Source organism: Mesoplodon mirus (genome assembly GCF_964341445.2).
Source record: "Mesoplodon mirus genome assembly, chromosome: 15".
NCBI classification, from domain to species: domain Eukaryota; kingdom Metazoa; phylum Chordata; class Mammalia; order Artiodactyla; family Ziphiidae; genus Mesoplodon; species Mesoplodon mirus.
This window is the reverse complement of record NC_138991.1, coordinates 48872747-48886008: the sequence shown is the minus strand read 5'-3', so window position 1 is coordinate 48886008 and position 13262 is coordinate 48872747. Positions and strand designations below refer to the sequence as shown.

The 13262-nt window shown below is 42.9% G+C and overlaps 1 protein-coding gene across 4 annotated transcripts in view; it reads left to right on the top strand.

Annotated features, from left to right (window-relative positions):
• The first annotated feature begins 623 nt into the window (after nucleotides 1-623).
• Nucleotides 624-13262, top strand: part of METTL9 (methyltransferase 9, His-X-His N1(pi)-histidine) — a 43380-nt gene continuing 30741 nt past the window's right edge. Inside the window, exons 1-2 of one of the 4 annotated variants that reach the window (XM_082644685.1) lie at nucleotides 1076-1503; nucleotides 12363-12553. In XM_082644685.1, the coding sequence (XP_082500811.1) occupies nucleotides 1336-1503; nucleotides 12363-12553 (359 nt within the window). In that variant the 5' untranslated portion in view covers nucleotides 1076-1335. Of the gene's footprint in view, nucleotides 1504-12362; nucleotides 12554-13262 lie in introns of all 4 variants that reach the window. The other 3 variants (XM_082644684.1, XM_082644686.1, XM_082644687.1) reach the window with 3 other exon arrangements.

Below are 13262 nucleotides of genomic sequence, written 5' to 3'. Positions count from 1 at the left end.
CAGCAGTGGATCACCACGACACTATTAAATAACAGTCTCTGAAGTGCACTAATGGAGTTAACGGAAAGGTTTCTTTTGTTTTGAACTAAAATACAATGTATTACATTATTTCTAGTGAAGTTAAAAGCAGTTTCTAAACAAGCCTAGGAAGGTGTGAAGCTAGAGGACCCATGAAATATGTTACTCCTTAGTTGTAGCTTTGGTGGCAGCAGGAAGAACTTCAGACACAGGAACACAGTGTAACCTTTCAGTTGTGAAACGCTGCTAGGTCTTCCCGTTCTATAAATGATCAAAGAAACATTTGGGTAAATACTGCTCCCAAACCTTACTTGGCTTTAAGAGTGCTGGGTCCAACTTCCGTTTGTTAGTTCAAGGAAACAAGCAGCCAGGGACTCTAATTTGGGGTCTTCATTCTTGGAGAGGGTCATCAACACACCAAAACATTACTTGCAGGTGCCCCAGCTGCAGCAACTTCCAACAAAGGCAAAGCTTTCACCGATGCCTCTTAGAAACAGGGAGCCAGCAACCTGCCAGGCTTGGGGAACTGGGCGGGGAGGTGGGAAGGGGTTGGTGGTAACTTTTCCCCCCTAGATTCCTGTCCGCTTTGCAGCTCCTGTGAAGCAGGGTGGAGGTCCTTGGGGTGGGGGTCTGGCTGGTCGGCTCTAAATGTAAATAGGAAGCCACGCAGCTCAGCAAGTAACAGTTAAGAAATGGCAGTCTCCATCTCTGGCAAGGACTTGGTCCAAGTGTCCGAAGGTACGAAAGGGATGAGGGTCACCCCCGGGTCAATCTGCACAACCTGGTGAAAGTCCCAGAGGCAAAGACTAAGGCGAGGAAAGATCAGAAGAACCGCGGACACTACCTTGGAGGGACGGGGAGGCTTCAGGTACCGCCTTGGAAATTATTTCCCCTGGCCCAAAAGTCTTAAAATCGTTTCCGCCATGATAAGGAGCCGCGACCAAACAGGAGGCGGGGACGCGCGCCACGCGGATGCGCGCTCCCTTTGTCCCACCTCCTGGCCGGCCCGCTCATTGGGCGGAGGGAGCGCGCTTCGGAGAGAACGCGCCGCAGCCGTGCGTATGTGCTCCGGGTGGAAACTGGAGCCGACGGCGGCGGCGTTCCTGGGGTGGAGAGGACGGGGGAGGCGGGAAGGCTGCGCGCCGCCCGCTCCTCCCCACCCCCCGCCTCGGCCCTGAAGGGGCTGGATGGGCGAGTTGGGCGCGATGGCTCGATCCTGGGCGGCGGCGGCGGCGGCGGCGGCGGCTGGAGGCGGTGGCGCGTCCTCCTCCTTGCCCCGGCGCCGGCGGTGATCCGAGCGAGTGGCCGCGGCCCCCGATGAGACTGCTCGCGGGCTGGCTGTGTCTAAGCCTGGCGTCCGTGTGGCTGGCGCGGAGGATGTGGACCCTGCGGAGCCCGCTCACCCGCTCCCTGTACGTGAACATGACGAGCGGCCCCGGCGGGCCGGCGGCGGCCGCCGCGGGCGGCAGGAAGGAGAACCACCAGGTACTGGGCCGAACCCGGGCCCGGCGGGGCGGGGCCGTAGCGGCCGACCTTCCCGCGCTCAGCCTGGCTATTGTGCGGGGCGTCGCGGCGAGAGGCCCCCCCGGGCCTCGCCCCGCCGCCCCGGCCTCTCACAAAGTTTCCCCCCGTCTTCCCGGCCGGGCGCTCGGTCCCGGCCCGGCGACTCCTTTTGTTCCGCGGCGCGGGCGGAGGACGGCCTCCCCTATCCCTCCCCGGCCCCGGCGTGGGCGGCCCGGAGCCCCGCATTGTTCCTGGGTCCCCGGCGGTGATTGCAGGCGCTCGGCCACCTCGGCGTTCGCTCCCGGCGGCGGGACGGAGGAACTTTGGGGTCGGCGCGTGGCGACGGGGACCCATCTGACACCAGGGCCTGAGAGCTAGATGACCGGACCAAACCCATTACCCCGGACAACCTTCATCAGCTCCGAGAATCACACCGAAAAGCCGGTGCCTCTTTTTGCCTGGTTGAATTTCTGAACGTACAAAAGGTCATAAAGAAATTTAACCGTGCTTCGTGAGCCATTTAACTCTCTGGGCTCGTTCCGGTGACATTTTCCCTAAGCACTTAAAAATGTGTTTGACAGGTCGTCACTCCCATCCTATCGAACCTTCCCCCTGCTACTAAAGAGAGATCGCCTTTAAACTTTGATTTTGGTATCTGACCGCAGAGATGTGATAATAAGAAAGATGATGCAAGCTTCTACTGGAAGGGTTATTAGAATTGGGCAGGAGTGAATTCTTTAAAAAGTTGTAGTTGTGCACTGCGAACGATGGCGGTGTGGCTCGGTGGGTAGTCTTTTCATTAGCTTAGTTTTGTGCCACTTAAATATGTGCATTTGTAGAATTAAGAGTGAGATATTTCATATTTGACCGTAATGTAGTTGGCGGTTAACATGACGTTTATTGCAAGGAGGCTTTTGAACTCTGCCAGAGTGTTCGTTTATAATAGCTAGCATTTATAGTACATTTTGCCTTCCCAGAGAGCAGTAGCTAATTACTTCTCATCTTGTGTCTCATAATTTTCATAGTTTTCTCATTTTCCTGTTATTTTTCTTGTTATGCCAGGTGTTCAGAGTTTACACCGAAGTTGATTTCATGTGTTCTAATGAAACTAAAGAATTATCTAAGGAGATAAAGCTGTTCATTCAGAGAACTAGTATTTAGTTTTTATTTCAAAAATATTTATAGTGGCTTTTTTCTATTTTAAAAGGAAATCATAAATTTCTATAAAAATTTTTAAAATTTATAATCCCACAGCTATTGTACTTTGTTAGGTAATCACTCCTATGATATTGTTAGGAGTGCACATAAAGTTAGTAGGTGATCTTCACTTGTAAAACCACATTGTTTGCTACGGATTGATCAGTCATTTTTAGAGTTGTACTGTAGTGATAATGTAGTTACCAAAATGTCATATATCCGTAAGGAACGTGGATAATGGTGCAAAACAATGAATAGAAATGTCATTTTTAACAGCTGGTAGAAATAAGTTTCTGGGTAGGATAAAAAGGAGGCTTATTTCCATTGACATGGAATTATGGTAGAGTCTCTCGGCTGTAGGTGTTTATTACAACACTTGTGATTACCTCTACTGCAGTACACTTGATGTTTTCACTGCTCATAAAAGAAATAGACATATTATAAAACTGAAAAACTGTTTAAGTAACTTGATTTTTATGGGGCCTAGGTAGAATTATAGCTGTAGACATAGCCTCAGAATATGTCCTAACAAGATATCTCTGAATGTCTTCTAATTGTGTACCTTTATCAAGTTGAATCTGCCAGGTTCTAAGGAAAAGTAATACCTCATTTACTTCATTAGGCTTCTGAGATACTAAAGTATGTGTGTACATGTGTACCTGTGTGTGTTCTAACCAGTTGCACCTGACAGCTTGGCAGCTAATTTCTCTGAAGACTAATCTGGTGGTTTCTGAATATTAGGTGGGCAGGGGGAGATTGGCTCTTTTCCTTAGAACAATCAATCCAGACATTATTTTGAGTTGATACATTCACATTATGAAAATATTGTCCATGAATAAAGATGAAAATGAACAAAAGAAACATGTATAGAAGCCACAGTGAAATAGGAGACTGTTCTCTCTGCAACGTGGCTGAGTTGATGATTTGTTATCTGCTTTATATTCCAGGATCCTGGGTTTGCCTTATAAACTTAGTTGCTTGTGAAGTAATTTAACCCTAAACACATTTCCTCCCTTCAAATTAATAGTTCATACTGGGTCTTCTGGTGTTCATTTGGGTATGTGGCTTCCATAGCCAGCCACATCTGGTTCTTTTGCAGTTGCTTGAAAGTGGGGTTATGGATTTGATTGAACCATACTTAGCACAAGTTTTCCTTACGGTTATTTTGATTGAGACGTTATGGTGGTAGATTCTGTGTTTAAGAGAGACTTTGGGCAATGTTTGTTCTTTAAAAATAGCTATTTAGTTACTATAGCCTTGAGAGGCAAGGCTCCTTTGAGCTAAAGCAGCTCTAAAACTATAGTCATAGCACCATTTTAATAACTCGGTTTGGTGTGCTAGCTTCAAAACTGGGATTTATGTTTCACTTTGGGAAATCGAGAAGCAAGGGAGGGCTTCTCTCAGAGCAGGGATGGATATGGCTTGCATGCCAAATTGGGCTCACTGACTTTTTTGTACCGACTGTGAAGTAAGAGTAGTTTTATACTTTTAAATGGTTGCAAAAAATATATAATCTTTTGTAATATGTGAAAATCTTCTTACATGAAATTCAAATTTCAGTATCCACAAATAAAGTTGTGTTAAAACAGAGCCACCAAATCTGTTTACCTATCATCTGTGACAGCTTCCAGATACAATAGCACAGGTGCATGGTTGCTACTTTATGACCTGCAAGCCTAGAATATTTACTGTCTGGCCCTTTACAGAAAAAAGAGTTTCCTCCAGAGAAAATTTCCAGCTTCCTTAATCAGCAGCACATTCTTTTTTTTTAAGCAGCACATTCTTCATCACAGATTGCAAGGTGGGTAGTTTGACTCACTGGGAAGAAATTGAAGCAGACAGTGAGAAACTAGATATGTGACTTTTCAATATTGGCTGACCCGGAACTTACAAAGAAGATTACAACAACAAAAACTTTGGATCTAGTCTTTTTGAGGCATTGCACCTAGTACTTAAAGTTAATGCAACTATTAAAGAGCTATTGAAACTCTTAAAGGACTCTTAGGCCCCACTAACTAGGTTCTTGATAATAACAGTTATTCAGCAGCTTCTCAATTGATGGAGTGAATAAAGAATTTTTATCGAACTCCCTGGAACCAGGCCAGGACTATTTCTGCAGGTGACATACTGCAAGGTTTTTTTTTTTAAAGGACAGGTAACATTATCTGGAGTTAATAAGGTGTAACTTAAAATTGCAAATATGTGTATAGCTGACATTTTATTTTTTTTACCTTCTTGTATAAACTTGAACTGTGCTTTGCCATAAGCAGTGGCGGATTTAAGATAGAATTGAAATGATTTGGATTTTTTTCCAAATGGAACAACACTTGGACATCAAAGGTTATGCTAAAGGACAGATTCTGTCTGCTGCTCCCCACTCCCCAGTTACCTTATGGAGGTGGACCCAAGTCAGGCATGAGTTATCAGTGCTCAGAGGGGTCAGTCAGCTAGCCAGACACACACTGATGGATAGGTTCGCGTCCTCCTCTGAACTGCCTTTGAAAGTCTGGAGGCCTTTGCAGCCGAATACCAAAGAGATTTTGAAAAGGGTTTCTTTCCTTCCTTATAACCTGTGTTGAAACCCTAAACAAGTGTTTGCTTCAGTTTTACAGAACACGGGGATGCCCTGTTCTTCTGGATATACCAGAGGCCTTTATGTTCCCCTCTGAAGGTGCCCTAGGGGACCCTGGTACTTTCAGTAAAAGAGGTTTTTAGACCCTCTGAAGCGTTGTTAAAATCGTAGGATTGTAAAATACAAACAGTGAGTGAGTAGTTGAAATAAAGATTGCCAGTAATTTATTCATTAAATCAGAGCTGAAGCAATTTAATCTAATCTGTATAAGTTGTTTCCCTCCATGGATGTGAAGGTGCCTTGTTACTCTGCACTTTGAAATCTCGCATAAAGAGGTTGTTGGTTTAGGTTTGTGTCATTTGTAGAAAAAGAATGAATGATTTGAGTATCTCCTCCTAAACTGTACTTATACACAAGGTGTCAATGATTAAATGTCTGGACTGACATGACTGCATTGTAGAACTGAGAATGTGATTTTTGAATCGTTAGCTGTCAAGGTCAATGTTGTCAGGCTTGGTCTTACCACCTGCTGCAGTAGAAAAGATTCTGCTGGACCCCGTCAGGGGAGCCTTTCTGGTTGTTTTTAGTGGTACTGAATATCTCAGGTCTTTGCTTACTCATTTCTTTTGAGAATGGCTGGGTGCCCAGACCTACAGTGTGGTTTTTGGGCATTCCCTTGAACTTCAGTTCTTTGACTGGCTTTTGTGGACCTTGGACAGGAAGGGAAAGAAAATCAAGTTATTGTGCTTCTATTAAGTGTCAGGTACTTTAAATATATTATCCTCTCTAATCCTCATGACAACTCTTGGATGTGGTATATCCCCATTTTACAGACAGAAGATTGAGGCTGAGCAATGAAACTTGCCCAAGAGCACAGTTAATAGATGGCAGAGTTGGATTTTGAAACCCCGCTCTGTCTGGTTTCAAGGCCCAGGTTTTTCCCACTGTTTCATGGTGTCTCTCCTAGGAATCCTTGTTGTCTGAGGGGCTGTGAAAGTAGACTGCCTTCTTAATGGCAGATTGTCCCCATTCTAGTGGACGTCTGTGTAGACATTGAAATTATGTAGCTGTGTGCAAAAACCAAGTCGTTCTTGCAGTTTGTGAGTTAGATAAAGATGGGACAAGTGCTTGAAGTTCTGGCTTTCATCCAGTTTGTGCATGCTTAGGTCAAGTTTAACACTGAAAAAAAAAAATCTTACCTGTGGTGTCTTTCTTGTGACACCAGCCAATTCTCTGACACTAACTAGGTGTTCTACAATTCTCTTCTGTTTGACACTACCCGGAGTTAACAGCCCAGAGACTTAAGGGCTCCTTCCTGCAAGACTGCCCTCACTTCACATGCCAGCTACAAGTTGAGTGTCCACCGTCTACCCATGCTTCTGTCCGACGTGTTTATAAACTCTGTGGTTTCCACAACCCCCATCAGGTTAGATAACTTGCTGGGATGACTCACAGAGCTTAGGAAAACACTTTACTTCTGCTTATGGTTTATTATAGAGGATACAACTCAGGAACAGCCAAGTGGAACGGATGCATAGGGCAAGGGGTTAGGGGGTTGGAGAGGGTGGCACAGAGCCTCCGTGCCCTGTCCAGGTAAGCCACCCTCCCAGCATATCAATGTGTTCAGCCACCTGGAAGCACCCAGAACCCTGTCTTTTAGGAGTTTTATGGAAGTTTCATTACCAAGTCATGACTGATGAAATCTTTGGCCTTTGGTGGCTGAACTCCATCTCTAGCTTCTCTCCCCTCCCTGGATGGTAGTGGTGGGGCTGAAAGTTCCCCCCTGCCCTCCTGGTCATCTCACGAGCATACAAAAGGTGTTTTATCACTCCTGAGTTTCTCTAAGGTTTTTAGGAGCTCTGTGCTGGAAACTGGCGATAAAGACCAAATATTTATTTTTTATTAAAATCAGGAAGTTGGTTTTTTAAAATAACTTTCTAATTCTAATTTTACTAATGTGCTCAAGTCTTTTGTATTTTGGAAGAAAAGACTATTATATCACATACCACGTGTTTGACTAGTTGAGGAACTCAAAAAAATAATTTCAGAAAAACTTTTAACTGTATCCCTCAGTCTGATAAGCAGATATAATTTTATAGGAAAATTGCATTTCTACTTTAAAGGAATGATTCATCAGACAAGGTTATATAAAGATGAGGAGATTTCCATGGCCTTAATGAAATCTTTAAGACATGACTTAACACTTCATTATGTTGATAAGCTGATACTGTGTCCTGTCTACTTGATTTGGCTATTTATTGTTTTTAGTATCTCTACAGTCTCGTTGCTGGTAGGGAGAACATTGCTATTTACTGTATCCTCTCTTAGAAGACGTTATGTTTAGTTATCACATCCTATTTCACACTTGGCATCAGCAGATGACTGCATGGCATAACTCTGGCTTGATTAGACTTTGTTATTTCAAAGAATTCCTTACTTATTTCCACTGAACAAAATTCAAGCAAACTTTAAAGGGAGATGCTGGCTCATAAGATGCTTTTTCAGACGCTGTGGTCTCCAGCTGAGGAGTACAGCCCTACAGTAGGGCTGGCACACAGTCCTTCCAATGTGAACCTTTAACGGGCAAGATACTTTGTTCTTGCCTGTGCACATTTGCCTCTGTAGTCTTTGAGGAGCACACGTTCAAAGAACTCACCTGCTTGAACATGTGCAGAAGCCTACAGCCAGGCCACTTAGTGAGAGCTCATTACAGCTTTTCACTTAAGCTGGGTTGTCTGGAGAGAGGTAACTCCAGGGGGACTGCCACATGGTTGCATGGGCTCCTGCACTGACTTTCTGTCAACATCTCAAGGGCAAGGTGACTACGTATTTAAGGCCTGAAGGTCCTGGCCAAGATCATGATGACATTACTTGTTTCTCTGGGTTTCTGATTTTTTTCCCTCCTCTGGAATGTAAGTTCCTGGAGGCCAGTGAGTCCATCTTTAATTTTCCCTAGACCACTTTTGAGCTGGGATGGTTAGGAAATGCTAATGAAATTTTCTGGGTAAGCTCATTTAGGGGTTCTTAAGCAGTGGTGATTTTGTACCTTCAGGGACACTTGGCAATGTCTGGGACATTTTGGGTTGTCATGACTGGAGGGTGCTACTGGCATCTGATGGGTACTGGCTAAGGATGCTGCTAAACATCCTACAGTGCACAAGGCAGCCCCCATAACAAGGATTGTCCAGCTCCAAATGTCAATAGTGCTGAGGTTGAGAAACCCTGGTCTAGTGTAATTTAGTTGCTATCTAGATCAGATTATCTTTAGACACACTTAGTCAGTCTAACTGGGCAGAATAGTTCTGCTTTCTCAGACAGATACACTGGGTAGACTGAAGCAAAGAGAAGCTTCTTTGAAAGAAACTCATAAAAAAACCACATGCACCTAGAACAGGAGCTTGAATCAGCTGGGAGTGCTCAGAAACCCCAGGCTTCCTATTTATTCAGGAGCTATAAGGTGGGAAATGAAATGTGAAGTGCTTTGCCAGGTGCCTGGTACAAGGTAGGCACTCAGTGTGTTCCTTCATTGCTTGCTCTGCTAATGCAGTTTTGTGGTGGGTGGGTAGCTTAACCACTATTGACAGTATTGGGTTTAAGCAAGGCCTTGCAAAAACCTTGAAGTTTTAGAAATTGATGAAACCCAGTGACACCTGTCTCCATGGTTATCCTTGTGTTCTCTCCAGGATTTTACTAGAAACTCTAAATGTTATCTGTTAGACTGCCTGTGATTTTTAACAATAATTGTTAAACAGATGAACATTTATTGTTCATCCGTATCTGTGCCAGTCACTGAAGTCAGTCATTGTCCCTGACCTTTTATGGAGCTTTCTGTCTACCTGGGAAGATAGACACTGGACATGCAATTATATACAGGTATTCAGTTCAGTGGTTATAAATGTTACTGAGGAGACTTGGGAGATGTGAGCAAGTATTAGAACAGGGGATCCGTCCTAGTCTGGAAGTTCAAGGGAAACTTACTTGAAGAAATACTTAGGCTTAGGTCAGTTGGGGTGGTGGGAAATGTAGGAGACAGCAAATACCATGCGAAACAGCCTTGGGAAAGGAGCCTTCCAGAAAAAGAAAGAAGGGTACAGTGTTGTGACATAGTGAGTGGCTGGGTGTTATGGATTGGTAGGGAGTGTCGTGAGGTGAGGCTGTGGACACAGAATGGACAAATCCTGTAGGGCCTTGTAAGCCGTATTAAGTATTTTGGATATTATCTTAAGATTTCTCTGAAGCAGCGTATTGATATGATTAGATTTGCATTTGAAATTTGCATTTTTAAAGAGATATGCTTGACCACTTAAGTTTTCAAACCATTTTTAGTTTCTGGAAGATAAAAATGCCACCTACATTTAGATGTGTGTGTATATATTTTTTTAAGTAACAGCTTTATCCAGATATAATTCATGACCATAAAATTCATCTTTTTAAAGTGTACAATTCAGTGCTTATTAGTATAGTCACAAAGGTGTACAACCATCCCCACTTTCTAATTTTAGAACATTTTCATCACTAGATAAAGAAACCCCATATTCATTAGCAGACACTCCCCATTGCCTCCTCTCCCCAAACCCTTGGTAACCGTGATCTACTTTCTGTCTCTGGACCTGCCTGTTCTGGACAGTTCATGTAAATGAAATCATGTAATTTGTGGCCTTTTGTGACTGGCTTATTTCACTTAGCATAATATTCATAGTTCATGTTGTCTCATGAATCAGTACCTCATTCCTTTTTATGGCTGAAATAATATTCTGTTCTATGGATCAATCATGTTGTTTATCCATTCATCAGTTGATGGACATTGGGGTTGTTTCCACTTTTTGGTAGTTATGAATAGTGCTGCTATGGAGTTGACATTAGTATCATACAGATGGTCAGGAGGAACATGGAATTCAACCTTCATCTTTAAAGAGAAGGGCATTACTCCTTTTTATTCTGTAGCACATTCTTTTCAGTAAGCATTTTCTTTTCTGAAAGATTTGTATGGCAGTAAAGGTTCAACCACATGTGTTAATGTGTTAATGTTGATGAATTGAGAGAAATGCTGTTAAAAACTTGAGTTTTGGGGGGCACTTGAAAGCATTATTTGCAGTTAATGGTGCCAATTCTTGCTTAGTTCTGGAAGTCAGAGTCTGTTATTGTTCTGGTTGTCCATTTACAAGTGGATGCCAAAGAATTCTTAGCTCTGTTCCACTTGAATGACTTCTTGTCCACGTTAATAGAATGTACCTGATTGCCTTTACCAAGGTGATGGCTTTCATCTTGATTAGTCATTTCAGAGAATTAAGAGAAAATAAAAGTTAGAATGGCCTCAGTATTACAGAGTTCAGAATGTGAACCAGGAGGTCAGGCATATAATAAAAAATGGTTTATGACCTGCACTGGGGCATAACTTAAGGCACAATGAGTGTTAAGAATTAGTTAATGATTAAGCATGAACATTTTCAGACCAAGGAAAAAAGTGTAGGCAGTGAATGTAGAAGCTTCAAAGCTTGTCATGTAGAGTGGGAAAAATAAAAATAGTATCAAGCTGAAGCAGTTTTGGTAAAAGTGTTTAATGGTAAATTAACACAAATCAGTCAACAATCCGAAAGATTTGGTTTATCAAGTCAGGGCACAGAGTTTGTAAAAAGATTGGTTAATCTTTGAAATCTTAATATGCCTGTCCGCTTCTTTGTATTGGTTTATAACTGGTTCCTTTCAATGTTAGTGTCGGGAATATTACTTAAGATTTCATTCAATATTTAGCAAGCTTAGGATGACTGTAAAATTGGTCCATCAATTGTGCAAGCAGTTACGGGACACCTACTGCTGATGAATGGTCGTATTTGTCAGGGGGAAGCAGGTTACTTTTGGCTACTCATTGGGAGAAATTGATTGTTTCTTAGTGGATAACGGATTAATAGTAACTGGTCTACTCTGCAGTTTCATCATGGTACTTAATGGACTTACTTTTATTTATCAGGCCATGGCAGAGGGCTTTCTCTCATTGCTATTATTATTACAGTAGTCTCATGTGTCTGGTCCTATATTGAGGATTGGCCTGCATTAAGTTGCTTAATCCTCTAAATAACCTACCAGGATAGATAGAAACCAGTGACATCCCTAGTCTACAGATGAATTTACAGAGGCTCAGAGATTAAGTGACTTGTGTGAGCTCATACCCAGGAATGGCTGAGCCAGGACTTGATGATGGGCTCACTCTAAAGCTGTTGTGCCCTACAGGCTGCTTACCCCCTTCTCTGGTATACTAACTCTAAATGAAAATGGGACACATTTATTACGGAAGATTACATTTCATCCACAGTTGAGGTTCTTGAATTTTGTTCTAAAAGTGTGCTCTGGTTAGAGCCTATTCCTAGAAATCTGGTTCTTAGAACGTTATTACTTTGTCTTCTCATTGGTTGCATGTGACCTTAAGTAACTTCTTAATCTTTCTCAAGCATACTTGGCTCCTGTCTATTAGAATGTTATATGACCTGGTAAAGCGCACCTCAGTATTTCTAAAGGTCCCTATTTAGCCCACAAGAAGAGGCACAGCTTAATCTGGTCACTAGAATATTAAATTCTGCTGCTTACTCTGCTTACTTGATTTGTCTGGTGGTTTTGAGTTAAATCATTGCATTGAGTGACTGTTTTCTTATCTAAAAACAAGGTTAATGTTGGTAGTTATTGCCTTATGTTGAACCTCAGTGAAGGAGAGGCCAACAGTTTTCCTAATCTTGGGGTACAGGGGGGTATAGTGACAGAAGTTTTGGGCCAGGAGTCAGAGCACCTGGACCGTGGCCTGGCTCTGTCACTTACTGAGCTGCATGACTCGGAAGCCTCTTCACCCTTCCCCCACTCTCTCTACGTACCCTGAAGGTAATGAGAATTAAACCAGAAATTATGTGTGAGGAAATACTGTATACCTTACAGGTCATATAAGAGATGATGATTATTCTTAAAGTGCCCTGAGATTATAACATTTGGAAATCTTAGATTTAACTTAGTCTTCTATTTTTTGTTTTTGGACTTCTTAGATGATGCTTCAGTTGTATGTTTTCATTTTTTTCTTCTTTCTTTTTAGTGGTATGCGTGCAACAGAGAGAAATTATGCGAATCACTCCAGGCTGTCTTTGTTCAGAGTTACCTTGATCAAGGAACGCAGATCTTCTTAAACAACAGCATTGAGAAATCGGGCTGGCTATTTATCCAATTATATCACTCTTTTGTGTCATCTGTTTTTAGCCTGTTTATGTCTAGAACATCTATCAATGGGTAAGTGAATCTTGGATACTTTTTTCTTTATCCTTAGGTCTAAAAAAAGAAAAGGAGAAAGAAAAGTTACCTTGTTGAGATGTTGACCACCTCTACAGCTGCAACACTTCTAGTCAGAATCCTTGGCCCAGTGTCTCAGCCTCTGCAATTATGCTTTTAAAATTCACTGTAACTTGATAAGTAGCCTCATTGGTCTGTATTTCTGTGATGGGAATCACAGTGCTTCCCACTTTGATGTGCACAGGAATCTCACCTGGGTATCTGGTTAAAATGCAGGTTCTGAGTCAGTAGGTCTGGGGTGGGGCCAGAGATCCTGCATTTTTAACATGTTCCAGGTGATGCCTATGCTGATCTATTAGAGAGGAGCAAGATGGTTGGAACCAGGCCCTTAACATAGGCTGAAAAGTAAGATCTTTGCCTTAAGTACACTTCCCAGGAGCAAGTTTTTTTGGGAAGGATCTAATTCAGCCCAGCAGTGGATGGTGGCTTGTTCGAGTGAAGGGTTCTCCATCTCTTCTTTCTTTCTTTCTTTTTAAAATATTTATTTATTTATTTGGTTGTGCTGGGTCTTAGTTGCGGCAGGCGGGCTCCTTAGTTGTGGCACCTGGGCTTCTTAGTTGTAGCATGTGGGCTCTTAGTTGCAGCATGCATGTGGGATCTAGTTCCCTGACCAGGGATCGAACCCAGGCCCCCTGCATTGGGAGTGTGG